Source organism: Sciurus vulgaris (assembly GCF_902686455.1).
Source record: "Sciurus vulgaris genome assembly, chromosome: 15".
Classification (NCBI taxonomy): domain Eukaryota; kingdom Metazoa; phylum Chordata; class Mammalia; order Rodentia; family Sciuridae; genus Sciurus; species Sciurus vulgaris.
In genome coordinates this window covers 89,233,456-89,261,327 of record NC_136476.1, presented here as the reverse complement: position 1 = coordinate 89,261,327, position 27,872 = coordinate 89,233,456, and the positions used below count along the sequence as shown (strand labels likewise).

The window sequence follows — 27,872 nt, the reverse complement described above, 5'->3', positions numbered from 1 at the left end:
ATGTGTTGGTTCCACTTTTGATGGTTGGCAATAATGCTGTATAAGATTTTGTGTGAATGCGTGTCCACATTTTTCTTGGCTGTGTACCTGGGGTGGAATCAGTGGGTCACATGGCCATTCTGTGTTTAGATTATTGAGAAATTGCCTAACTTTTCCACAGCAGGTGTGGCCACATCTAAAGGCTCCAGTTTCCCCATCCCTGCTAGCACTGTTGTTCTGTTTTGTTTTTTAAACAGCTTTCCTAGAGGGCCTGAGGCCCTAGCTCCTTTAGCTTGCTGTGTTTTCCTATGGTGAATGAGGTGGGCCCTCTTCTGTGCTTGAGGCCATGGGTCTCTGTCTTTTCCTGCTGGGTTGCTCCTTTGTGGGTCCTTGGCCCAGTGGTGAGCTTCTGTCCTGTTTAGCTCAGGTCTCTGTCTTCCTTGCACTCTTCCTCCATCCGATGTCCATCCATGGTTTTGAAGCACAGTTTCTATCCTTTGGAGCTCTGTTTAACCAAAAGTAGATCTCCTGGATGTCGCCTTTTGTAATTCGGCATTGGAGATCACCTTGTCATGCTTGCCACCCTTGTCAGAAGTGCCTTGGCAGGGGAAGCCATCTAACTTTGGGTTTTAGAAACAAATTTTTCAAAATTTCAGTTTTTGTTTGAGATTTATATTTTATTCTGGAAACAGATACTGGCAGTCATTTTAAGTGACAGATGTCCTCCATTCCACATTTAACACTTGGTAACTTGAGACTATGCCTGGGTATCCTTGAGGTCACCACAGCACTTTGGTTCCCACACAGCAGAGAGACCTTGGTCTGGTCCCCATTTGGTCATGTAGGAGTAGACACCACACTGAAGGGGGCATTGATCTTCAGCCAGCCCACCAGTTTTTACTGCTCCTGAGAATCTTTTAAATGAAATTGCCCGGTTGGTGGGGTGGAATCCAGTGACAGCCAGTGCCATCTGGTGGCAGTGCCCTGGTCGCGTGGAGGGCCAGCAGTTCACCTTGGTCTTGCACCAAGACCAAGAAAGGTTCGGGTTATCCCAGCTTTTGGCAGGCATGGTTTTGACCTTGTGTGGTCCCTGGAGATGTTTGTCCACTCGAGCTGACTGGGAATGTCCGCGTTTCTGTGGGTCATCCCTCCCCCCGCCCGGCCCCACCCCGTAGGTCCTTATGACACTCTTCCAGGTGGTTCTGCCTGCCGGGAGTTCAGTCGGCTCTGGCTGTCTGCTTTTCAGAGGTAACTGGAGTTGGCTGTGGACTCCTAGGCTGGTATTCCTTCTCTCAGGAAGAGAGGTGGTTCCATCTGGGCCTGCTGCTGGGCACACCTTGGTGTGGGTGAGACTGGGCTGGCCTTCCTGCCCTGACTGTTCCCTTAGAGTGCTGTCTCCTGTTCATGGCCCCGGGGCCTCTGGCCCAGGAGGGGTACCAGCCTCTCATTCCCACCCTTCACCCAGGGCCCAGCTTTGCCCTCCATTGTCCTTGATGAGCTCTCTTCTTCCTCCTTTGCCCTGTTGGTTTCCAGTTTTTAAATTTCCTGGTCTGTGTCCTTTGACAGGGTTTAGAAATACGAGCAGATGTTTAATTTGCCAGCTTTAGTTTCCTCCTTGATGATTTTTGATAATTTACAATTATATTTTCCTTTACAATGACTATTCCATCAGAATTTTGAAATTAATTTCCATTTTGAGTAAGAGAATATGCTTCTGTATATTTTATTTTATTTTGTTTTACTTGCGGTACTGGGGATGCAACTCAGAGCTTGCATGTGCTAGGCAAGTCTCCACCACAAGCTGTGTCCCCAGCTACCCCTGCCTTTCATTTCACTTTGAAACAGGGTCTGGCTAAGCCACCCAGTCTGGCCTGGAGCCTGTGAGGCTCCTGCCTCAGCCTCTTGAGCAGCTGGGTCACAGCCCTGTGCTGGCTGCTTGGTACTTTGTATAATGGTTTTCCTCTTCAAAGATTGAGTATTTATCTCAGGTTGTGTCTCCTCTGTTTTTATTGATTAGATTTAATCCTGTTTATAAAACTGGTTATAGATTGATCGTCTTCCCGCTTTCTGAGCCGGTGTTTTCTTTGCATGTCTACTGACTCTCCCTGTGTCCTCCCCTTGGCTTGCAGAGCAGCTTCTGCCTCAGTGCCAGGGTTTGTAGGAGTAGCTCATGCTCAGTCTGGGGAGGGCATAGCCCAGCACCTTCTCTGCTCACATTACTGACCAGACCCCTAGCATGGATGCACGTTTGCCCTACTCATCTCACCAGTACAGTCGGAGGAGGAGAGAGTGCTCCCATCCCCAGTTTTTAAGGGGTGTATAACTCAAGTTTTTAGAATGAAATTTGTTGAGTTGTTTTCTGGTGGTTAGAGCAGGTAGGACCTATGCCAGAATCAGGCCAGCCTGTCCTTAAGCACGCTTGCCGAGGGTGTTGGCAGTGTGTGCTGAAGGACAGCTTCGTGCTGGTGCCAGGAGGCAGGCTGCATTGTCGTCCACGGCCAGCCTGGGGTCACGTGGAACCCCTCCATTTCTGTGTCTGTGTAACTGGGTCTCTGGGAGGTGAGATGGAGGCGCAGTTTCCAGGGATGGAGAAGCAACCTTCTTAACGCATTCTTCTTCTACTTTAGGTAAATCTTAAAATGAGAGAGATAACAGAAAAGGAAGTTAAGTTAAAACAGCAACTACTGGAAAGTCCAGCTCATCAAAAGGTAAAGAGCAAATTTAATTTCTCTGGAATGCACTAATTGTTAATCCTAGTTTTAAAGAACGTGACCTGTACCTACTACTTGCTTATTCTTTATTATAACTCACCACAAATGAAGCCAGCCTCTTGGATTCTCCTGGCAGCCTTGATCTCAGTGTTTCAGTGAGGGCTGACTGTGGGCGACCTGTCTCCCTCCCACCCATCCCTGGGAAGGGGTCATGGTGCTTTGCCTGCAGGAGGGTGCAGGTGCACTGGGTTGGGGGAGCTCCGAGTCGGGCGTAGGCCTACCTGGGAGTTAGCTTCTGACCGTCAGCAAAGGAGGAAAAATCACCCAGTGCCAACGGTACCTCTGCAGATCCTGAGATGGCCCGTGAGGTCCAGTGGGACTGGCGGGTGTCTGGGAAGTCTGGTACCAGTATAAGGTGGAAAATGTGTGTGTCTGGGGAAGGGTGCAGATGAGCATGTCACACGATCTGGCGTCATTTTCTCTTTTGCCAACAACCTGCGTGGCGAGTCCACCTAAGTTAGATGTGTGTACGATGCCACCCACCTGTGCCATCTCCCCTGGAGAGCAAGGTCCTGCCTCCCCTTGCGGCTTCCTTTCCCCCTGACCAGCGTCCCTTGTGGGCCACGGCCAGGCGCCTCCCTGGTCTGGCTCCTGGGCCCCATGCCTCCCTGGCCTTCAGACGTGTGCACATGTAGGCACAATCCGAGTGCTCCCAGTTGGAGTGGACCTCTTGCCTTGGTGCCCAGCCCTTCCCAGGTGCAGGGCATTCTTTGCTGCTGCAAAGGTAAAGTTGTGGAGGGGTGTGTCACCTTCCACTTGAATGGCCTGGCGATGTCCAGCGGAAAGCTTTGGCTCACTGAGGCTTCCCCACCTCTGCCGTGTGGGTGCCGTGTGAGTGCGCCTGCCGCCCATGGACCTGCTCTGCTGACGCTCCTCTCACCTTCCTTCCTGCTTCCTGAGCAGTCTCCCTCCAAGTGGTATTGGAAGTTAGTGCCCGTAAGTGCCCCAGCCTCAGCTGCCATCAAGAGCATCCTGTTGCCATCACGCGCTTCCATAGAGCTGCTCGCACCCAGAACTGTTCTGTTTTTGTTTGTTTGTTGACTTAAATGCTTAAATGTCCATGGGGTGGGGGAGAGTGGTCCCACTGTGCAGTGAGCAGGGTGGCAGTGTGGCACTTAGGAGCCCAGCTGCACTTCTCCCAATCTCAGTGGCTTCTGTAGCTAGCCAGTGGAGCGTGACTGGCAGAACTCATCCCTTCCTGATGCAGAGGTGGGTGACGGACGGCCCAGTGACTGTGTTGCTCTTCACAGGTCATATGTCCTTCTGACGTTCCCTTGCCTGACAGGGATCAAACACGGCATCCCTAGTGTGCCTGCGCTGGGTTGTCTGGATGGGACAGTGGCTCACTGGGAGGGTGCAGGTGGACAGTGGAGAGGGCTTTCCTAGCATTTCTGTTCCTCTGTTGTCCTCCTTGTGGCCTTCTGCCTGGGCCTTTGTGGAGTGGGCAGAGGGGTGTACCTGTATTCTCAGGCAGAGATCTGAGTTAGGTCAACACAAGATGCAGAGGAAGAAGCCAGTCACCTTGTTGAGTTGGGTTCAGTGGTCCAGCTGAGGGCCACCTGACGGCCCACTCTGAAGGGGAGCCAACCTATCACCTGCCCCTGTCGGTGCTGCAGTGCTGGGTGGGCCTTCCCTTGAACTTCTGGACACACAGCCTTCTCCAATGACCTTTGTGAGCCCCTTTGATTTCCTGTGTGCTGTAGCATCGGTCCAGATCGTCTTGGGCCTCCCTAAGTGGGGGACCTTGCTGCTCTCTGGACTTATTGAAGAGGAGGGAGAGGGAATCACCCTATGGAGTCCCTGCATCTCTCAGCCTGATCCAGAAGTGGTTTAGGCCTAGGCTTACATGGAGCTGTCCTACTGGGATTGCCACCTCCGACGAGTTTCGTGGAAACAGACATGTGACCAAGAGCAGTGTCCCTGGAGGTTTCTCTTAGTGGTGTGCTTAGGACCATCCTCCCTGGTGTCGGTGGGTGGCATCAAGGACAGGTCGGGTGAGGATGGGTAGGAGGAGGGTTTGCCTTAGTACTGGCTGCCTGAGGTTTGCAGAGCTGGGTCTGCAGCCATGGCGGGAGACAGTGTGCCGCCCACTTCCACCCATGCCTCCATCTGTAATCGAGAATCCATCTGCTTTGCTGCATGCCGTGCCCACTGCGTGTTTGCTGGAAGCCTGGCCTGGAGCATGCTGTTGCACACTGCATGCTGGAACCCGCGGACTTTGCACGTGTGGTACAGTATGAGGCGGGTGCCTGTGGGAGTGAGTGCCAGGGGCTCCGAGAAACAAGTTAGAGTGTGTGCCGGCCGTTCCGTGGACATAAAACAAGCCTCACTGCTATGTTTAGAAGAACATTGGGAGCATCTTATGCTCAGCACGATTGTGGATTAGTCTACATGACATATTTACTGAGATTATCAACTCGAAATCCTAGATTGCTGAGACGGTTCTCTGAGTTAGACTCATCTGCAAAACTCTCAGAAATCCACAGTCCTTATTGTAGACTACTGGGTTTCTTTGTCTAGTTGGTATGATGTATCTGGTTCTCCCTCTGGAGAAGATGCGGCCAGCGGGAAGTGCTGTATTCTGAAGCTGCGCTGGGCTGCCAGCGCAGGAGACGTGAGTGCACCACAGGCCCTTGTGCTGCCCAGCCCTGCTCAGCAGATGGGGCACAGGCGAGGGATTGCGGGCTCTGGAGACCTGGCACGTGGCCCCTCTGAGTGCCAGGTGTGGGGCCTGGACCAAGTATCTGTTTTATGAACACCTTGCACAGATTTAGTTTCCTGATGCTTTGTTGCATTTCTTAGAGTGGCCGGTGGTTGCATTATGAGAAATTTTGTTCAACCTGGTTTCTCAAATTTCTCTGACATTATAATATTGCTGTTTTGTGGTTTTTCTAATGACCACAGTTCACACTGATAACCCTGGGAAAGCGACGAGCTCGCTCTTGCAAGTATCAGGACGTTCACCACTTAACTTGTTTCTCGTTGGTTTGTCGCTCTTGGCTACTGGTAGTGTAGATGTGCCTTCTGCCTCTGTCCTTGTGTGCTTGGTGCCAGCAGCAGTGTAGTTAGACTAGCCCTGGCGGCACAAGCAGTGACCGTTGCCAACGTGCAGCAGTCCTGGGTAGAGACGTAGATAGGTGTCCGGGCCGCGTGTGACCCAGACACTGGGCTCTAGCGGGGAGCACTGCTGCTCTCCCTGTCTCCAGCATCCTGTGAGTCCTCGCTGCAGCAGCGTACCACCCGCGCAGACCGTTTTCCTTCTGTCAACTGCAGGTCCGCTATCGGCGAGAGCACCTCTCTGCCAGGCAGTCGCCCTGCTTCCCGTTGCTGGAGGACTTGATGCGAGACGGCAGTGATGGCGCTGCTCTCTTGGCGGTTGTTCACTATTACTGCCCAGAGCAGATGAAGCTGGACGGTGAGTGGAGCCGCTTCCCAGAGGCTGTGGTATGCACCTGACACCAGCCGCAGGCACAGGCAGGGGCCTGGAGACAGAGCCCATGTGGTCTGTGTCTGAGGAACGTGCCAGGCCTGGGTCTCACCTGAGTCGCAGTGTGGGGCTGTAGACTTTCTTCATTGACTTCAAACAGCTAGAACTTGGTTTGGGGATGCGAAACTCGGTGCCATGTTCAGACTGTTTACAAAGTGTTTCTGCACACCTGCCAGCACTGGCAGCCTGCAGCAGGGAGACGGAGAAGCAGTGGCTGTGAGCAGCAGGGATGGTTGCCTGCCATGATGCTCTGGGGACACAGCTCCCAAAGGGTTGGGGTTTGCCACGTGCCCTTCTTTCTGGAGCAGGCAAGCAGGAGGCCAGGCGCAAGCCCCAGGCAGCACCCGCAGGGAATGTCTGATGTCATCCCTGAGTGGCGGCGTGCCACCCAGGAATACAGGGACAGGAGTACAGGAGTACCATGTAATGGTCTGTTTTATTTTGGTTTTGGTTTTGGGAACTGAACTCAGGGCACTTAACCTCTGAAACACTTCCCCATCTCCTTTATTTTTATTTTGAGACAAGGTCTTGCTAAATTGCTGAGACTGACCTCAAACTTGGGATCCTCCTCCCTCAGCCTCCTAGTGCCTGGCCATATAATAATCTTTTTTTTTTTTTTTTTTGCAGTGCTGGGGATTGAACCCAGGGCCTTGTGCTTGCAAGGCAAGCACTCTACAAACTGAGCTATATCCCCAGCCCTATAATATTCTTTTTACGAACAAAATCACCTCACGGACACAGAGCTGCTTTTTTAAATTTTAATTTTAAGTTATTTGAGATGGGGTCTTGCAATGCTGCCCAGTCTGGGCTGGTCTCCGACTTGTAAGTCCACCTGCTTCTACTGCCTTAGCCTCCTGAGTATCTGGACCACAGGTGTGTGCCATGGGCATGGCGTAGCTGCACTTGAAGGGCCCCTCTGCCTCCAGGGAGAGCCCACATGTGGACGCTGGGTGCTTTAGGGCCGTGGGGCCTGTGTCCTCAGGTCTATCTGGCCCTGGGGCTCTGTGCCTCAGGAAGAGGGCAATAGCCCTAGGATCACCCTCAAGCTGCAGGCAGGCTCCTCAGTGCTGTCCGTGTCAGGAGGAAGTGGGAGCAAGGCCCAGGCCCTTTGCCAAGTGATGTGGGGACCTGGGGAAAGGCGGGGGTCAGAAGGGCCAGGACCATCTGCTCCTCTGAAGAAAGTTCTGGGAATGGGGCTGTGCTGGTGGTGAACAACTCAGGGCAGCACACCTGTGCTGAAGCTCCTTGCAGCTGAGAGTGGATCCTCAAGATGGGTGAAAGGACAGCGTTACAGAGAGAAGGGCACAGGGCCATACACAGCATGACAGATACCAAGGAGACACACACACCTTGGATAGAAAATCAGCAGCCATGGTGGAGCGCACTCTCTAAGAACCAGCAGTTAAAGAGCATGCGCAAGCCCTCCAGAAGATGGCCTTGATGGAGCTGCTGAAGAAGCAGCAGCAGACTCCACAGCACCAGAACTTCCCCAGAACACGGGACATCAGCAGCACAGGTGTGGCTCCTGGAAAATCTTAAGTGCTTTGAGAGCAGAGATGAAAGAGCTTCTTTGGTGACAGAGTGGTCACAGTGGAGGACCCTGCGTAGGCTCTCCACGGGCAGGTGTCCTCATCTGCTTGTTCTCTGGTCAGGCTCCACCATTGATGTGGTGCCTGGGCGGGTGGGTGTGTAGACACTGGATAAGTAAATACTCGACAACCTGTCAGACCAGGTGGGGGCTGTGCCATCTCCAGAGTGTGTGCTAGAAAGGAAGAAGCTTGGGGATCTACCAGCTGGGTCCACTGCAGTGCATAGAAAATCCCAGAGAAAGTTGTAGGAAAAAAGTGGAAGTTTCTCGAGTGGCTTCAGAACAAGGAGAGTGAGGAGGCTGCAGGAGCACCAGCTCTCAGGCTGGAGCACCCTCTCTCCCCCACCGAGTGAGAGACCCAGCAGACAGGAGGCTGTGCAGCTGAGCTGTGGGAAGGGAAGCTGCCTGCAGCTGACCACCGGCCAGGAAGATCGTGGTGTGGCCCCAGGGAGAAGCACTGTCTCCTGGGCCTGGGCCTGGCCCTGGCGCTCGCTCCAGGAGAGCACAGCAGTGTAGTCTGCCCCTTGATGCTGGACTGGGACTCAGAGTTGCTCTTGGGGTTTAAAAAAATTCTACATGGTGCTTTTAAGACTTTGTGTACCTTGTTAAAATGAAAAATTTAAAACTTAAGCAGATCCAATAGCAAAATAATAAATTAATTAAAAAATTTTTTATTTAAAGAAAAAATGTGTAAAGTTAAAAGATTGGTCTTTTTTTTGTTTTGTTTTTTGTTTGGTAGCGGGGATTGAACTCTGGCACTCAAGCACTGAGCCAAATCCCCAGCCTTTTTTATATTTTACTTAGAGACAGAGTCTCACTGAGTTGCTTAAGGACTTGCTAAGTTGCTAAGACCGTCTTTGAATTCACGATTCTCTTGCTTCAGACTCCCCAAGCTGCTGGGATTGCGGGTGTGTGCCATCACACCCAGCTAAAAAGCTTGTTCTTTTAAAAATTAATAAAATAGACAGTTTTCTGAAAGGATCGGTCAAAAAAAAATTTTAAAAAGTAAAGACTAGTGAATAAGAGGATATCAGTTCAGTGTATTAGGTACCAAAATAAGAAGACTGAACGTGGTCGTGTGTCAGATACGTCTGGATGCTGGGTAGCAGGGACGGCTTTCTGTGGGCCCAGAAGAGCTGGGGGACCTGCAGACCCACTGATCACAGAGTGAACAGACTCGGGGCTCATAGAACACATCCACGTGAACTCACCCCACCACCCCAGCACTTCTTATTGGGGACTGAACCCAGGGTACTTTATCTTTTTTTTTTTTTTTTTAAATTTTGAAACAGGGCCTTGCTTAGTTGCCCAGGCTGTCCTTGAACTGGGTATCCTCCTGCCTCAGCCTCCTGAGTCTCTGGAATCACAGGTGTGGGCCACCACACCTGGCTTGTGTAGGTTGACTTTTTATGTCAAAGTTTCAAGGAATTGGCAATTTCTGTGTTATATGAACTGTCCCAGAGAAAAGAAAATGGTGGGGTGCCCCTAGGCTTTTTTAACAGGGGCTTTTACCCTGACACCAGGGATAGACCCTGAGAGGCAGTCAGGCTGCTTTTCTTATAACAGATTGGAAATCCTGCATAAGGTGCTCCAAGGCAAGAGCCTCATAACTGGGCACATTCACTCGGTGTCCCAGGAAGAGCAGCTCCAACCTGCTGGAGACATGGCTTGAGCTCTGTGGCACCTTCCCTGGGTCTGGTGCCCCCCGTTAGTGTCTGCCCAGTACTAATGTCCTGTCTGAAATGCAGGGAGAACCACACAGAACTGGGAGTCAAGCTGACAAAAGGGATGTGAGAGGCGAGTGTAAAGTGCTTTCAAAACTGGAAGGAAAAACCGCAGGCTTTTCTGTGGTACTTGGAAGACATTTTGCATTGTTGGGGCTCGAGTCAAAGCCTGAGAAGTGTAATTTCTCCAGATCCTTCTGTAGATTTTATTGCCAGTCCAATAAATCCCTTTGCACAGACACTGACAGGCAGTTGGACTTCCTGTAGTCCCTGTAGAGGGGCAGGGCCCTGGCAGCGCCCTCGTTTCATGGCCCTTTGTTTTGATGAGCGTGACTCCAGGTGGGGCCCGGGGTCCCTGTGCATTGTGCACCCAGCTTCCTGTTTGTTGTCCTGTGTCATTGGGTAGCTCAGGAGCTCTCACCACTCCTGGCCTTACGCAGGCCACCTGGCCCTGCCAGCCCGGCCCTCGTCCCAGCGCCGTCCTCTGGGTGGCTGGTCCTCACTGCTGTCCTCGGTCTCCTTGGCTCCCTTGAATCTACAGGCTACTGCCTTTGGCTTGCCTTTGTCGTATGGGGCGGGTCCCTCCAGCATGCCTCCCTCCGCGTCCTCGGCAGGCGTGTGCTGGGTTTCCCCACTTGACCGTGTGACTTGGCATCATGAGTGGTTGGTTTATCTGTGGGAGAGGCTGGGGGCATGAACCTTGGTTCTCAGCAGAGGTCTGGCCCAGTCTCGCTGTGTGCTGCTGTGTGATGTTCACTAGCATCCCACTGCCGGAAGCCCTCCCTCTGCCTGTAGGTTTACTTATTTGTGTGTCAGAATACATCTTTACGCCCTCATGTATTTTTATTTTATTCAGTGGGTTTTAATCCATTTCTTTCATTGTTTATTTGATTGCTTAAATTGTCCCAGATTTGGTGCTAGGGTAAAACCCAGAGCTCACACTTTCTAGGCACACCTCTCGTGTTAAACTATACCTGGGCTCTAGCCAGATTAACTTTGAAGAGCAAGAACATGGGCACTTGGCTCTGTGAATGCCAACTTTTGTTTGACTTTCTGTGAGCTAAGATGGCATGGCCCTGCTCAGGGGTAGTCACCTGGAACCAGAACACCTGCACACAGAATCCAGAGAAGAGACTCGGGGCGCTGCTGCAGGGAGGGGCCTTGCACTGAGCTCTGCAGGAAGAAGGGAAGACCCCTTAGCCTGAGACAGTACTGTCCTTATACTAAATAAACACCTAGACCTGAGAAGCAGCAGTTAAGATCTTGAAAGAAAATCTAATTTGTACATATTAGCAAACCTTTGAACACGTTTTTAAACTTAGAAATAAAATTAATTTAAAATGAGTTAGTGCCAGGCATGGTGGATTACAGGCATGCCTGTAATCCCTGCTGCTTGGGAGGCTGAGGCAGGAGGATCTCAAGTTTGAGATCAATCTGGGCAAATTAGCAAGTCTCTGTCTCAAGATAAAAATAAAAGGGGTGGGGATTGTGGCTCAGGGTGACAGCACCTGGGATCCAGTCCCCACCCACCCCATGGAAGTCTCCAATTCCTCGGGGCTTTTTGCCTGTTGTGGTGCTGGGGATGGAGCCTGGGACTTGGTACACCGGGGCACGTGCTCTGCCTCTGAGCACCATTCCCACCTGTCCTTTGTTTTAGCATGACATTCACAGCAAAGCAAGGGGGGGACGAGGGACACTGTCTTAGTCTTTTTTTTTAGTGGTCCCTTCACAGAAGAGACTTGGGCTGTGCAGTCCCTTGATCTGGGGATTCTGACCTTCCTTGACGTTTTTGATTTTCTGCTTTACCCTGCCCCACTCTTTGCCAGCACGGACGTGACTGTGTACATAGGGTTTCTGATTGCCATAGGAAACATAACCATCTTCTAGCCACATGCAGCAAGACTCTTTTGCAAATTCAAAACTCAAAGGTGAGTGTGCGGTGGAAGTCTAGCCTTGGAGTCTCTAGATTTCCGTGGGATGCGCAGGGTTGGCCATTCAGCCAGATCCTGGCAATCTCGCTGCTTTTTCTTGAGTATTTTCCTTCTGTGTCTGATGTCCTATGTAAAGCTTCCTCGTGAGGTGGTTTTGGATCAGAGTTACACCTGTGCACCCTCATGGGGCAGAGCGCTAACACACCGTCTCTCTGGGTCTGCTAGACATATGTCTGAAGGAGGTCCCATCGCTGGCTGACAGCCTGTACAACATCCGGCTGCTGAGGGAGTTCTCCAACCAACACCTGAGCAAGTGCTTCTACCTCACCCTGGAAGACATGCTGTATGCGCCCCTGGTGCTCAAGGTAAGGTGGCCCCTCCCTGGTTCGGCGCACCCGGCTCTGGGGGCTCGTGAGAGCTCACACTATGCTGTCTTCCTTTCAGCCAAACCTCATGGTCTTCATTGCTGAGCTTTTCTGGTGGTTTGAGAATGTCAAGCCAGACTTTGTCCAGCCCAGGGATGTTCAGGAGCTGAAAGATGGTGAGCGACCACCTGCACCATCATGCCTAGGCTCCAGCAGCCCACCCAAAACTCTGCAAAGGGCAGACCCATTGGCCAGCTCCTACTTAGAATAAGATATATTCCTTGTATGAATAGTTGGTCAAATAGTCCACTGTCATGTGTCTCCAAAAAGAACAACCACAAAGAACTCCTGGTATTTTCCTGTGCTTCTTGCTAGTGTTCTCAGTAACTGTGAACAATATGAATATTTCTTGGGCTGGGGTTGTGGCTCAGTGGTAGAGCTGTTGCCTAGCATGCGTGAGACCCTGGGTTTGATCCTCAGCACCACATAAGAATAAAATAAAAGTATTGTGTCCGCCTATAACTGAAAATATCTATACTTATGAAAATATATGAATAGTTCTGTAAAATTGCTATTTTTGCAGCTAAAACAGCACTGCAGCAGAAAAGTAGCCGGCCTCCTGTCCCCATCTCCAATGCAACCAAGCGCAGCTTCCTGGGCAGCCCTGCTGCACTGAGCCCGGCTGACCTGCCACCACCTACCCAGCCGCCAGCTGAAGGCGGGCATAGGTACCACCTCCACCCCGAAGAAGCCGAATGTCTGTAAGTCTTTCTCTGGGCTTTCAGGGTTCATTCACAACTTGTTTCCCTTTCATTGTAGTTTTAATTCAAATTATCTTTTTAATAGGTCATACATAAAGCACAGAAGAGTAGCTGTGGCAGCCTGAGCTCCTGCCCTGATCCTCTGGCCAGAGGCCCACAAGGTGCCAGCCTCTGGCGGGCCCTGGCACATAGTTCTTTCAAGGATGTGCTTCCAGTTCTGGTGCTGTCCACAGCATAGATGTTTCTCCAGTTCTATCCACAGTAAATGACATAGTTTAAAATGTGGTCTAAAGAGTAAAAGAATTGAATGATAGTATAGAGTCTGATAGAATATATGTGTATATATGTAATAAAATACTCTGTGTCTGAAGTACTACACATTGTTTTCTCGGACATAAAGCTGCTCAGAAGGAATATCAGTTTGCTTCATTGATTTCAGCGAGCAATTAATTTGGTTCTGGTGAGATAGTAAACAAAACTGTTTAAAGTGTTTTTCGTCATCAGCACCTGACTGGACTGAGCAGATATGGGGTAAATTGGCAGGTGCAGGTCTGTGGGGATGCGGGGCAGGGGGAAGGAGCCAGGCCTGGCGTGTGAGCGTGTGCTGATCCACCTGTCAGTATCCATCTGGTTTTCTGCTGTCACTATTACTTGTGTGGTGCCCAGGGCCTCATTCAGGCTGGGCAAGCACTCTACCACTGAGCGACACCCCAGCCCAGAGGATAGTTTTAAAATGTGGAGACTGAGCTAGGCTTTGAGCAGTATTCAGTGATTTTGAGCATTGCTTGTTGCTGAGTGATTCTGAGGGACTGTGTGGCATGAAGACCTCTGCTATCTTGGGCTGCAGGGTCAGGCTAGGCGGGAGTCCTTGGAGGACAGAGGCAGTTCCCCGGTGCTGTTTGAGTGGGTTTCCCGTGTTCTGTGTGGGGCTGTCAGGCCCCGGGATGGCTCCTGGAGCGGGGGTGGAAAGCTTGGGCTGGCGTCTGCGGGCTGTGGCACGGGCGTCCTTCCTCCACTCCAGTCCCCAGCAGCAGCGCGCAGGTGCACACAGACGCCCGTGTTAAGGAGCGCTGGGTCAGGTGTGCATGCTGCTTTCCACCTCTCTGTGCACCCTGAGGGTTTTCCGCTCATTGGAATCTCTCCTACCGCATACTAATAACTGTGTTTCCCACTGTGACTGGGCTGGGGAGCCAGACCTGGGCAGGTGCACCCCTGCCTGCCCAGCTCCTTGGGGCTCCCTGCACCCCAGCCTTTCTGCTATCAGCCACACTGTTCCCCAGCCCTCTCAGGCCTCTCTCCCTCCCTCCTGCTTCCTTCCTGTTTCTGTCACCCCCCACCCCTGTTGTCTTTCCCTATTCTGGCCCTGGATGACCTCTCCCTGTCTTTGCCTCTGTAGGCCTCTTAGCTGTGGCCTAGGTGCGTACCCTGCATGTACGTTTGTGACCTGTCCCTTGGCCACGTTCTCCTGAAAGTGAAATAGCCAGAACAGCTGCCCTGTCAGACCAGTATATTGACTGCTGGTGCGCCGTGCCTGCCTGAACAGTGCCCGCCTGCACCTGCGGGGCTTGCCAGGGGCACACCTTCACACCACACCTCTGCACGTACTTTTTGCTGTGCCGCACCTTTCCTGACTGGGAGGCAGAAGTGGAAGTGCTGTGGGCAGTTCTGGAGCTCTGGTGGACATGGCTCTCCTGTCCTCTACAGCATGTTTGTGTCCACACTGCCACCAACACTGGAGCACCCCTGCTTTCTGGGTGGGAGCTGCCATTGAGGTCACTCATCAACCATCTGTTAGCTGGATATGGTGGGATCATCTTTGTGGTCTTTCACTGAACCAAGAACGTACAGTTTTGGAAAATCATGTTTTTCAGGCAGTCGCTTTTTCTCTTTTTTGAGCTGCGTGCTTGACTTTTGCTGTGGAAATTAGGAACTGACTGTTATACACCGTAACCAGAAGTTACCATGTTCCCTGTCTGCAGCTTTGGATTTTTATCTCAGTTTGAAGTTCTTGGTACTCTTTCTTGGTTCAATTTTATAGTAATTAATTTTTGCCAAAGAACTTGTAAGTTGCTCACCGCTTATTATGAATTCATAGTGGTCATTATTTTATGTACATTTGATTTTGAACTTGAAGTTTGATTAACTAGCGATTTTTTTCTCAAATTCTTTTTCCATTTAGTGGGAAAGGAACTTCTGCCTTTAGCCCGTCCCATCCTTTATTGCCACTGAGGCAGAAGCAGCAAAAAGCAGTGCAGGCAGAGGACACCCCCGGTGAGCGCACAGTCCCCTTCCTTATTCCCTTCCTTACTCCCTTTTTGCTCCCCTACCATTTAGTAACATATTTCTCCAAATTGAATCATCTAATCCTGGTGTAGTAATTTTAGTTAATGATACAAAATAAGTTTTAATTTGTACTGATGTGCCTTAGAATTTATCATCCTGTAGTTACAGTGCCGTTAAATCTAATAACCCTGTGTGGCGCACACAGAATTGCTGCACTGTGTCAGCAGCAGGAGCTGCTGACGTTTACTGACCACCAACACTGTGCTGGTCTTTGCTTTGGGCTGGTTGCTGTTCAGTCACGTGATCCCTCACGGGAACTGTTGTAGGATGTACTGTTCCCACTGTCTGCTTGCTGGAGCAGCTCTGGCCTGCTGAGCTAGGCGCCATTTCCTAGAGAAGTGGCAACTGATCGCAAGAACTCCCACTGGTGCACAGTTGGTTACTGACCCTGAACATGCTTGTTTCCTCCGAACTGCAGATCAGCGACATCGATCTAACTCTTTAACCCGAGTCGATGGCCAGCCACGAGGTACGGCAGTAGCGTGGCCAGAAAAGAAAGCCAGGTGAATCACTTTGAAATGGTACATTTCTGTTTGGGGTGTTTGTGGAATTGAAGCAGCAGTTCTCCACATGCATTCCAGGCCCCGAAGGGCCTCAGACACCCTTTCAGAGAGCTCACAGGCCAGTGAATTTCAAGGTGGTGCCAGGGCTCATAGAGTAAAATCATGCCACTCTGATAAAATACAGGTAGATTCCTGTAGTAGGCTTGTCACTGTGATTTCTAGTCAGCTTTTGGAACATATTGGAGCTTTAATTTCTACTGTGATGAATAGAGATTAATATTGATAAGTATAATAAAAGCTCTTTTGAGTCCTCAGAAGTTTTTAATGATTTAAAGGGATGTGGTACCAAAATATTTCAGAATCACTTAAGCTCTAACTGTGTCTGGTTTTATTTTGCCCAGGGGAAGGGTTTGTTTTAGTCCCCTGTGTGTGCGATTTGTTTTCTTTCCATAACTAGAATTCTGCCTCAGACTGTCACAGGGTCTCTGGTGTGTGCGGTGGCATGTCCAATGGGCTTCTTCTCTGCATTTCAGGCCAGTGTCCCAACCAACACCCTTTGCTCTCCATCATGCTTCGAGTGGTGACATGGACCTCGGCTCTGGTGATAGCGTCAGCCTGGCCCGCTCCATCAGCAAAGACAGCTTGGCATCAAGCGTTGTTCATCTGACCCCACAGAACCAACCCTGCCCCACAGCTGGAAGGACCAATGGGAAGAGCCTCCTGAGCAATGTCAGTATTGAGGACGAGGATGAGGAACTGGTGGCCATCATCAGGACAGATGGGTCTCCCCAGTGTGTGGACCCGCAAGGCCCCAGGGCCTCCCCACGGGCCCCAGGCCTGACTGCTGGTGCCAGGTCTCCTCAGAGGCAAGTGGACACCCTGGAGAATAAGCCTGACAGCTTTTTCTTGGAGCCCCTGCTGCCAGCAGTGCTGAGGCCGGCCAAAGAGAAGCAGACCATTACCAAGGAAGATGAGCGAGGGGAAGGGAGACCTCGGAGCAGCGCGCCCAGGAGGCCCAGTGAGGGCCCTCAGCCTGTTGCACGGAAGAAGTCGGCCAGCCGTCGTGACCTGAATAGCACTTTCACCCCAATTTCCTGCTCGGAGCTTGCTGCTGGCATTGACCCTGCAGAGCGGGGACTACGGCCAGCGGAAGCTGCCGAAGTGCGTGGGGGGCCTCTGGCCATTGGTGGCCTGGATCCATCACCTCAGGGACAGTCTGCCGATGGCTTTTTCCTTCACCTAGGCAGGGCTGATGGAGACACAGAGGGGAGGTTATGTGTTGGCCCGAGGAGCCCGGGCACTCCTGATGCAGAGCCCTGGGCTGTCCTAAGGCCAGATTCTGACTCTGATGTGGGGGACCTAGAGGAAGTGGAGCAGGATTTCATTGGCGAGGATCCTGCCGTGGTAATTGCCAGGTACATGGGTGAAGAGGAGTCGGCCAAGCTGCAGGAGGACATGAAGGTGAAGGAGCATGAGGACAAGGATGATGCCAGTGGCCGCTCGAGCCCATGTCTGAGCACCGCCTCTCAGCTCAGCAGCGTGTCCATGGCCAGTGGAAGCGTGAAGATGACCAGCTTTGCTGAGAGGAAGCTCCAGAGGCTCAATAGCTGTGAAACCAAGTCCAGTACCAGCAGCTCCCAGAAGACCACACCGGATGCGTCTGAAAGCTGCCCAGCCCCTCTGACGACATGGAGGCAGAAAAGAGAGCAGAGCCCAGGCAGGCACAGCCGGGACCCCGCCAGCCTCCTGGCGTCTGAGCTGGTGCAGCTGCACATGCAGCTGGAGGAGAAGCGCAGGGCCATCGAGACCCAGAAGAAGAGGATGGAGGCCCTGTCCGCACGGCAGCGCCTGAAGCTGGGCAAGGCCGCCTTCCTGCATGTGGTGAAGAAGGGGAAGGCCGATGGCGCCCCACAGCCGCTGAGGCCAGAGCACTTTGCAAAGGAGTATGCACAGCACAACGGCGAGGACTTCGAGGGTGGCATTTCCAAGCCAGAGGCCTTTCTCACCAAGGAGGAGCAGAGGGGAGACCTCGGCGAGTCTCAGGACGTGGACAGAGAGAGCCTGGCTTTTGTCCAGCTTCATAAACCCAAAGACCTGGCCGCTCTGCACGACGGGGAGAAGGGCAGAGTGCTTTCCGCTGCTCTCCTGGAGGACGGCATTGGCGAGGTGGGAGACCTGAATGAGTGCGACCTTTCCATCGAGAAACTGAATGAAACCATCAGCACGCTGCAGCAGGCCATCTTAAAGATCTCTCAGCAGCAAGAGCAGCTTCTCATGAAGTCCCCCACGGTGCCAACCCCAGGCTCTAAAAATGACTCTCAGGACCAAAGAGTAAAGGCCTCCATCCACTTTGTTGAGCCACTTTCTCCTACCGGGATGACTGGTCACCGCAAACCCCCCCGTCTGGGCCAGGGCCGGAGCTCTCGTTCAGGAAGACCAGCTGAGCTGAAGGTTCCAAAGGACAGGCAGCAGGGCTCCTCCCGGAGCAAGACCCCAACACCCAGCGTGGAGACTCTCCCACATCTGCGATCTTTCCCCCCTGGTGACCACCCACGGACACCTCCTGACCCTGGTGTGGACAGTGCTGCAGCCCCTGGCAGTAACCCTCCTGAGAAGTGTCTCTTGGACAGTTACAGGCTCCATGATGAAAGCAACCAGCGGACATTGGCTCTGTCCTCCTGCAAAGAGGCAAATGTTCTGTCAGAACAGATGAGCTTCCCAGAAGCCGGGGACACGAGCGGGAAGGAGGCAGGGCTGCGCTCCTCTGACCCCACAAGGAGCGACCACATTCCTGGGGAAGAGCCGCTGAGGAGCAAGGCCAGCCTCATTGAGGTGGACCTGTCCCACCTGCAGGCCCCTGATGAGGATGGAGAGGGGGCTGGCCACACAGGTTCTGCAGACCTCCTCAGTGACGGCGACCAGAAGCCTGGGCTTGGCTTCTTCTTCAAGGTGAGTCGGAGGGAGCGTGGTTGGCTCTGCAGGCTCTTGGAAAAGCCACAGGAGAGACGCGCAGATGAGCAGGGCTGTGTGCAGAGCCTGTTCTGTGAACTCGAGATTTGAAGTTCAGGTGTCACAAAGTATTTTTATGTTTTTTCAAATGTTTTTAACAGTGGAGAAATGGTTGGGCAGCACCTGGGCAGCAGAGAGACTCTGCAGCATGCCTGCTTCTTTGTCTGTCCTGTAGAGTCTTCTCAGGGGTGAGGTGGGATGTGCTTGGGGCTGCTGGCCCAGCAGGGGCTACTCAGTCCTGGAGATCCTGAGGATCAGACAATGCAGTCCTCAGTCTCAGCACCAGATGCATATTTTATTTGGTGTTTATATTTTTAAAATGAAAACAGTCAATTTGGGTATTAGCTCATCGTTTGGAAATTTACTTGTAACGTTCAAGACGAACTGTATGCAGTACCACGAGGTATTTGGAAAGGTGGCCAATTGTGAATCCCTGCATGTTTTTTTTCCAATTGTGTCAATCATTAGCTCAAAAGTAAAAGTTTTAGGCTAGCATTAAAATTTTCTAAGTGCATGTTAAAATCTGCTGGGTTGCCCATGCCTGTAATCCCAGCAGCTTGGGAGGCTGAGACAGGATTGCAGGTTCAAAGCCAGCCTCAGCAACTCAATGAGGCCCTAAGCAACTTAGTGAGACCCTGTCTCAAAATTTTAAAAAAGTTGTGGTGTGGGGATGGGGGCAGGATGTGGCTCAGTGTTAGAGCGCCCCTGGGTTAAATCTCCAGTACCAAAAAACCCTGCTATGTTGAAGTGAGCCTGGGCTGGATAGTTCCAGGGAGTTTCCCGTATTGTCACTGACCACCAGATGGCATCTGTGCAGGATGAACAGAAAGCGGAAGACGAACTTGCTAAGAAGAGGGCGGCCTTCCTCCTAAAACAGCAGCGCAAGGCTGAAGAGGCGCGTGTGCGGAAGCAGCAGCTGGAGGCGGAGGTGGAGCTCAAGCGGGATGAAGCCCGGTAACCTCCTGTCCTGGCTCCCCCTCTGTGCCTGGCAGGGCAGCCTGGGCCCTGTGAGCCAGCAGGCACACCCGGTCTCATAGTGTCCTGCAGCCTTTCCCTTACTGTCCCTGCTAGAGGCACTGGCCACAGTGGCACTGGTCTGTGAAGGACTGTGCTGAGCACTTCCCTTGGGTGGTCTTCAGCTCTTACCACAGGCCTGTGGCTGTGTGTTTTGTCCCCATTTTAATGTTGAGGCCAGCAGCCTGTGGTGCAGGAAGTAAGCTGCCCGTGTTCCAGTGCTCTGGTGGGTCTGAGTTTTAACATCGGTGGCTTGGTTCAGGGCCTGCGTTTTGACAGCAGTGTCCCCTGTGGAAATTGGCCTCCCTCAGCTCCAGTGACCCTGGAGACACCCCAGCCAAGATGCCTGGGTCCCCTGCATGGGAGGTGGGGCTGGGAAGGTGTGTTTTGGGAGTCCCCGTCACTCAGTGCTGTGGGGAATCCATTTTGCTCTCAGGCGTAAAGCTGAGGAGGATCGCATCCGGAAGGAGGAGGAGAAGGCGCGCCGAGAGCTCATTAAGCAGGAGTACTTGCGGAGGAAGCAGCAGCAGATCTTAGAGGAGCAAGGGCTCGGCAAACCCAGATCAAAGCCGAAAAAGCCGCGCCCAAAGTCTGTGCACCGGGAAGAGTCGTGCAGCGACTCCGGGACCAAGTGCTCCTCTACCCGTAAGCAGCCTGTGCTGTCTGCTGCCCGGGCCTGCTCGCCCACACCTGCACTTGGCCTCGGGTGCTTGAGCTGGGCAGGTTGCTGGGGAGCTGGGAAGCCCTGAGCAGTGGAGAGGCGGTGAGGCCCCCCAGTTGGTGGGGTGGTGGGGGCCTGCCCATGGACAGTCGCTCACTCTGCACACTTCCTGCACTTCGTCTTTGCAGCTGATAACCTGAGCCAGACTCATTCCGGCTCTAGCCTGTCCTTGGCCTCTGCAGCTACGACGGAGCCTGAGAGCATTCATTCGGGGGGCACGCCTTCTCAGCGGTAAGGAGGCCTGGGGAGAGTGGAGGCTGCGGATGGGAATGGTGTGAGGGCATTTCTGTGGCTGACTTGTGGAACTGCGGGCTCACAGAAGAGTCGCTATGGTTGAGGAGCCCCGCCTGCCTGGCGCAGCTGACTGCTGTGACTCCTGTTCCCGCCGTGCCCCTGTCCCATGGGTGTGTCCAAGGTCTCTCATCCTTCAGGAGTGAGCTGAGGCGGCGCCCTGGGTCTCGGCAAGCTTGAGTTATTGCCAGGACCAGGGTGTCTTTCTGCCAAGCATAGTGGTCACACCAGCATCTATCTGGCCCATAGGCCACACCCAGCTGGCATCAGCATCCTTCAATCTGGGAAGGTTCCTCTGCCTTCCTTGGCTGTGAGGTTCTGTAACCACAAGCTGGTTACGGTGTAGATGGCTGCCATCTGGCTTCCCACGGCGGATGGTCATGAGTGCCTGCCCTGGGCTGGAACACAGTGTAACGCCTTGCTCCAGCAGCAGGCCAGGCGGATGCTGATACCTGTCAGTTTTACTTGGATCATTGAAGGTGGTGTTGGCTGTTTTCCCACTGGCTATTAAAATTCTTGTTTTGTGATCAGAAAATGGTTTTCCAGGCAACATGAGATCCATCCAGACATTACTGAACGTCTGCCCAGTGGCCTCAGGAGGCCCCGTCCAGCCTCCTGAGCCTCCCTTCCTCCCACGTGCTGGTGGCTTCCTGTGGAGCCAGGGCTGTCCGTCCTGTAGTGTCCCTGTGTTCATGTGTGTGCCTGCTCTCTGTCTCCTGGGCTTTGGGGAGGGTTTCTCTGAGGGGCTCCAGGTCCTGCCTGGAACTTTCCTCTGATGGTCAGCTACCCAGTCGGACTCCACCCCAGCCCTGTCTGCCTCAATTTGGAGAGCAGAAGCCTCATGTCTGAGCAGTTCTGCCCAGTCTCTGGCCTTGGCTCCTGCTGTGTTTGGCAGGGACATCCCTGTAGGCATAGCTCAGACCTGCCAGGAAGCAGAGTCACTGACACAGGGCTTTCAGACTGGGCCTGGTGGGCTTTCTTCCTGGGTTGCATTTCTGACTTGACAGCATTGGGGTCTTCTGCCAGTAGCAGCCCTGTGCGCCACGCTTCAGTGGGACAGCAGCCTCAGGCAAATATATGAAGGCAAGCTTTTACCTGCAAAGGGGCGACCCCAAGTGTTTGCTGTGTCTCTTTGCCAGAGCATGTATGGGGTGGCTATGTGCCACCACCCACCACCTTCCCCAGAAGTCTGCTGCCGCAGGGGGTCCTCATACCCTGACCATGTGGGTGGCCGTGTGGGCTGATGGAAGCAGCAGCCACATGCTGGCCATGTGCTGGATATAGGGGAGAGGAGGGAGACCTGCGGCTCTGCTGGCCTCATCCTGTGTGCTTTCCGCCTGCAGAGTGGAATCCTTGGAAGCCTTGCCCATACTGAGCCGCAACCCAAGCAGGAGCACAGACCGGGACTGGGAAACAGCATCAGCAGCTTCCTCCCTGGCCTCGGTGGCTGAGTACACAGGTGACAGTCACATGCCTTCCTTGGAGGTCACTGTGCACATAGCCACACACCTTGGCATGGCATTCTGTCTTGATGTGTGTCTAAGGGTGTTTTGCTGTGGCTCTTGGTGTCTCTGCAGTGCACTGTGGAGCTGGGGAAGCACCTGGCCCAGCGCCCGTGGCCTGCCCTGCAGTGGCATAGTGCTCGCTCCAGCTGCCTTCAGAATGGCACTCAGGGTAGGGTCACCACACAGCCTGGGCACCTGAAACTGTAGACTTTCAAAATCACCTCTTGAGTTTGTCATTTTTACAGTAACAAAACCGAAGTTAGAAAGTGGATAAGTTATTAATAATTTTGGTCTTTCATCTACCATTTCAAATTTACAAATTGAATTTCTGTCAAGTGGATCTGAAATGGTCCTCCTTGCCCATTTTCAGGACAGTGTGCATGTCCATGGTGGTACCGCTCTCTTCCGTGTGTTTCTGCCTTAGAATTTTAATTTTGCAAATCTCGGTCTGGTTTCTTAGGTCCCAAGCTCTTTAAGGAGCCCAGTAGCAAGTCGAACAAGCCCATCATCCACAACGCCATCTCCCACTGCTGCCTGGCTGGGAAGGTGAACGAGCCTCATAAGAATTCCATATTGGAGGTGTGTACCAACCTCATCGTAGCTGGACAGCCATGCTGCACTCTCTGTCCGTAGCTTCTGGGTGTTTCTGGCCTCATCCTAAGTGACAGACACAGGTGTGGTGTAGGGTTGGGGTGGCCTGAGGGAAGAGCAGATTTGATAGAAAGGTTGGACCTGGACAGAAACTCAAAGGGTCACGCCCCTTGGGACAATCAGGACCTAGAGGCAGAGTTCCAGGCTAGAGAGAAGATTTGTCCATCCCAGGAGGTGACGACAGGGCAGGACTCGCCCTCCCAGGCCCACACTCCTCAGTGGTCGGGTGGGAGCTTGGTGAGGTGCTTGAGCAGAGAGCACAGCGAGGTGTGGCAGCTGAGCGCAGCGGCTGGCCACTGGGAGGGCCAGGGATGTCCTCCTTGCTGGTTGGAGGGCTCCGAGGCAGGAGCAGCTGTGTGAGCCCAGGTTGTGGTTGGGGGCATTGAGAGCTGGGGAGCTATCTTGGGTGAAGTGCTGGCCACTGTTGCCATGTGGACATCACCTCCCAGAGCCTGCACTGGAGTGGGCATGGCTTTTGTCCTTTCGTCTATTTATTTCTTGGTGCTGCGTATTGGACCCAGGGCTGCTTCACCACTGAGCAACACTTGTCATCCTTCTTTTTTTTCTTTTGAGATACTGTCTCACTAAGTCGCTGAGGGTTTCACTAAGTGACTGAGACTGGCCTCAAATTTGCGATCCTCCTGTCTCAGCTTCCTGAGTATGGCTTCCATCATCTTCTAGGAGGGATGGTGGCCTTCCCAAGTGGAAGCGGAGGTCCAGATTAGGGTTGGTGCTTCACAATTGAGAGCTTTCCATCTGGGGTGGAGGAGGAGGGAGGTATGCTGTGGTGTGCCAGCCCCACCCAGTGCTGTTCTTGGCTTAGGCTGTGTGCGTGAGCAGTGACCTGGTGAGACAGGCACGTCAGGTGAGGTGCTTCCCCAGGAGGGATCACTCCAGGCAACTCTGGCCACACCGTCAGTTCTGTAGTGAAGACTGCCGCAGGCCATGCGTGGGCAAGTGGCTGTGCCTGGTTCCTACCAGACTGATTCACTAAGCTAGGGTGGCCATGTGTGGCTTGTGGGCTGTCGGTCAGAGACTGATGAGTAATTAGAAAAAATAAAAAGCAGGCAGCATCAGAGCTGGGCACTTGGAGTTCCTGAGCTGGCATCAGGGCCTGGGAAGATGGGCATTCCCTTGACTGGGTTGACTTTGGAACGCCTCCCTGAGCCTAGGTGTGTGCCCAGCAGGTGTTTGGAAACACACCTGAAGTTGAGGAGCGAGGTCTAACCTAGCTCCTCAGACTGGCAGGAGTAGAATTTCAGGAAGATGAAGGTACCAAGAGCCCCTCCCTGCACCTCAGGTGCATTTGTTACTATTGTAGGTAGCTGACCTTTGGGGTATGAGGGCTTCCAAAAGAAGCTTGTGAAGCTCTCTGCCTGCCATCAGAACGGTGTGCTTCAGTGGGCATGAGGGCATATGGAGTCGGTGAGCCCCGGGAGGTGCTCCTTTCTTTTTAGCAGATCATCTAGGCTGAGCGCATGCTACCTCTCTGCCCCATCACGTCTCTTTGGCTGAGCTTGTTTCCATGCAGAAGAGGGACCCCAAGTTCAGAGGTGCACCAGCAGAGTGCCTGAGCCTCAGTTTCTGTTGCAGCCTGTGGTGCAGGGAAGATGCAGGTCTGAGCCTCTGAGTGCAGGCAGCATGCCAGGCCTGCCTGCCCAGAGCAGGTGGAACATCCACTCCTTAAAGCACAGGTGCAGTGCCCGAGGCTGTCCTGGTGGGGCAGAGCGCCTCTGTCCAGGGCTGGTCATAAGGCACCCCCCTGCTTGACCATAACAGAGTCCTAGACTCCAGAAGGGAGGCAGGACCAGCCCGAAGACCAGCAGCTCAGGGACAGGAACCCCGCTCCAGCCAGTGTCAGGAGCAGCCGAGGGCTACTCCATTGTGTGGGTGGACCACACAACGTTTGTCTTTTCATGAGTGACAGGCATTTGGGCTGCTGCTTCCTCTGCTCTGGCAGACAGTTTCGGGTGGCCGTTCACACATGGCTCATGTGGGCCCGTTCTTGTTCCTCTGACGCGAGTCAGGTGGAGCATTGTCGGGGGCAGCCTATCCTATAGCGGCTGTGCCATTTTGTACCTCCCAGCAGCAAATGCATCCTGCATACTCCTTGCCTCTCGGGCCAGTGTCCTCGAGGGTGTGAGGTGACGCGCTGGGTTTGGAGTTGGTTTCCCTAGTGGCCAGCGATGCTGAGTGTCATCTGGAGTAGTCGTTGCCCCGTCCTGGGAGCCTTTCTTCTTGCTCACCTGGACTTCCTCGGTGCGGTCTCTGCTGAGTGGGCAGCACGACCCCAGAAGGAAGCCTGGCCTTCTTGCCCGGGGCATAGCCTGGCTGGGCTGCCCTCGTGGGTACGGGGCCGCTCGGGGCTGGGTGCTGCAGCGGTGCTCAGTGCCTCTCTGTCCTCTCCTGACAGGAGCTGGAGAAGTGTGATGCCAACCACTACATCATCCTGTTCCGCGACGCTGGCTGCCAGTTCAGGGCGCTGTACTGCTACTACCCCGACACCGAAGAGATCTGCAAGCTCACCGGCACGGGGCCAAAGAGCATCACCAAGAAGATGATCGACAAGCTGTACAAATACAGTTCGGACCGGAAACAGTTCAACCTGATCCCAGCCAAGACCATGTCCGTCAGCGTGGACGCACTCACCATTCATAACCACTTGTGGCAGCCCAAGCGGCCCACAGTGCCAAAGAAGAACCAGACTCGTAAGTGACCCCAGCGCAGCCCGGGGTCTGAGGATGTGCCGACGGGATCCATATTTATTATTTCGTCCAGTGGGGTACGAAATGTGCAGACACAGACCTCCTTCAGAGGCGTTTACACCACCGAAGGAAAGCCCTCCCTTGCCTCCGCACACCCACCGGGGATGCCAGGCGGGTGAGAAGGGAAGCGTACATGCCCTGTTTTCAGTGGCAGCTGCTGTTGTCCCTGCTGACCACCGCGGCCCCCAGACGGGGACGTGGTGCAGCAGGGTCCCCAGCCATGTCTCCTCGCCCAGCTCTTTGCGACGTGTCGGGTGTGGCTCGCCCTGGCCCCGCCTCGCCTCTCCACACACTGCTTGCCGCCCTTCCGCTGGCCAGCAGCAGGTGCGCTCTGTGGCCAGGTGTGACCGTCTTCATGAGAGGAGCTCGTGTGGATTCTTTTTATTTGAGAAGTTGTCTATTTATTGATTATGTCTACTGCCAACTTTACACCTTGAGATTTCTGAACAAGCCTTGTTCCTTGCTGCTCGGAGAAGTTTACTGAGGTTTCCAGTCCACTAAAAGCACTGAAAGCAGCAGTCGGTCTCTGCGGCATCCCGTTTACAGGCGTGGAGACGGTGACTGCAACAGGTGGCCGTGAGGATGGCCAGGGTACTACTGGCTGGCGTTGGCCTGCTGTGAAGTGGCAGCTGTGCCAGCAGCTGCTGTGCCGGTGAAGCTTTGGGCAGGGCGCTGGTGGCCTGTTCTCTTTAATAAAGGCAGATGTGGTACAGTCGGAGCATCTGCCGCTCTGAGCACGTCTCTCCTGAGACGCTGCTCTTGGCCGCAGACTCCTGTGGTGGTGTGACGTCTGGACCTGCCTGTCACGCTCTGGCTTGAGGAGCAACATGCTCTGTGTGGTGCGCAGTTGCAGCTGAGGGTGGTGACTTTGTCTTGTTGCCTATTTAAAAGCAATTGTGTGGTTATTTGCAGTTATTCCAGAACTCAAGTAAAGTGGAGTGGCTCTGGGTTCTTGCCACATGGTCCCAGTGGCGATGGCTGGTGCCTTTCCAGAGCGGATGTTCCTGGGGAGCAGGTGCACCCCAGCCCCGGCTGTGGCATGTGCCACATGGCAGAGACACCCGTGTGATGAACCAGCTGCCAAAAGGTCCTGGAGCCACTTACATTAGTTTTGCACATATTTTCTTGGGAGTGTTACTTGAATCTATCTTGAACTGCAGAAAAAATTAACGATAATAGAAGAAGCTAGAGACAGGTGTAACTGTCACACAGTGTTAGGTAGAAAGGTGACTGAGTTGTGTGCAGAGGAAGGAGGGACATGGTGCAGGAACACTAGAGGGAAGCCAAGGCCTCGTTTCACTTTCCTCATCCTTTGAAGAACAATGCAGTCTGCTCTGACTGTGTAAATACCGTGTTGGGCCCGGCGCTGCTGTGGAGTGACCACAGGCCGTGCTGATTAAAGTCTGGACGTCTGTCAACACGCTTCTGCACGTGTGCTCTATTCCTCACTGTGCCCTTGATCCGTGTCGCCCATTGATTTGAGAGATCCCTGAAATGTCATGAAGAGTGAGCAGTGTGCGTGGCATCAGCCCAGTCGGGGGTGCAGCAACTGTTCTGTTCCGACAGAGCTCCAACCAGCCCTCCTGCAGCCCCTGCAGCCTCTGCAGCCCTGGAGTCCTGGTGCTGTGCTGGGGAGTTGGGGGGTTTTCTGGCTCAGGTTCCCGCTGGGCACCATGCACTGAGCATCCCGTCTGCGGGGCTGGCCCCGCTGCAGCATCCGGCGTGTCCGGTTGCCAGTGCCCAGGCCACATTGCTCAGGCGAGGGGGGTCCTTGGTGCAGCAGCCTCTGCATTATTGGGGGATCTTCAGACACGAGGTGCACCCAGTGGTGATGATTCCCAGGCCTTGCTGGCAGGGCGATGGTGTGTCCCTCGCGTTAGCCCCAGCGAGGCTTTGACAGAGGCCTGCACTTCCTGAGTGCCTGCAGTGCCTCGGTGCCATGCCACAGGTCTCCTGTGGTGGACAGGCCCTTCACCCCTCCCTGCCCCCCACACTCTGTGCAGGGCTAAGGCAGTGCCATGCAGGCAGCCCAGTGGCGTGCAGGCACTCGGTGGTGACAGATGCACCAGCCAGAGAGGCTGGTGCCGAGACAGAAGTTCCAAGAGGCCCATCATCCACAGATGCACATGCAGTCGCCTGGGTGTGATCTACATCGTGCACACGTGTAGACGTAGGGTGAACACAAGGCACACGTGGGTGTGGGGCGCGTGCTCGCGTGTTCACGTGAGGGCGTGTGCACAACACAGGCAGACCATCTCCCTTGTGTCCTTGAGCTGTCTCTGAACGTGTTGCTGCCAAGCAGCCTCCAACAGATTCCAGCCCCAACCTGTGTTCTGTGCTCCGGCAGCTTTGCAAAGGGGAATGATGCAGAAGATACTTCAAGATGGTACTTTTATTCCCTGAACGAAAGCTAGTTGTTATTTGGAGGGGAAATATTTATTGAAATAAAATTTTCTGTTACAGA

General features: G+C 53.4%; 1 protein-coding gene across 5 annotated transcripts in view; it reads left to right on the top strand.

Annotated features, from left to right (window-relative positions):
* Positions 1–27,872, top strand: part of CAMSAP1 (calmodulin regulated spectrin associated protein 1) — a 57,291-nt gene extending 29,419 nt beyond the window's left edge. Inside the window, exons 4-19 of one of the 5 annotated variants that reach the window (XR_013759554.1) lie at positions 2,607–2,687; positions 3,654–3,686; positions 6,024–6,165; positions 11,706–11,845; positions 11,925–12,021; positions 12,429–12,606; positions 14,786–14,877; positions 15,368–15,452; positions 15,986–18,401; positions 19,279–19,415; positions 19,912–20,120; positions 20,325–20,427; positions 21,831–21,946; positions 22,453–22,575; positions 23,969–24,068; positions 25,057–25,193. Coding sequence is in view for 4 of the 5 variants with exons in the window: in XM_079112508.1 (XP_078968634.1) it covers positions 2,607–2,687; positions 3,654–3,686; positions 6,024–6,165; positions 11,706–11,845; positions 11,925–12,021; positions 12,429–12,606; positions 14,786–14,877; positions 15,368–15,452; positions 15,986–18,401; positions 19,279–19,415; positions 19,912–20,120; positions 20,325–20,427; positions 21,831–21,946; positions 22,453–22,571; positions 25,057–25,359 (4,251 nt within the window). In the remaining variant the exon portion in view is untranslated. Of the gene's footprint in view, positions 1–2,606; positions 2,688–3,653; positions 3,687–6,023; positions 6,166–11,705; positions 11,846–11,924; positions 12,022–12,428; positions 12,607–14,785; positions 14,878–15,367; positions 15,453–15,985; positions 18,402–19,278; positions 19,416–19,911; positions 20,121–20,324; positions 20,428–21,830; positions 21,947–22,452; positions 22,576–23,968; positions 24,069–24,236; positions 24,338–25,056 lie in introns of all 5 variants that reach the window. The other 4 variants (XM_079112510.1, XM_079112508.1, XM_079112509.1 and 1 more) reach the window with 4 other exon arrangements.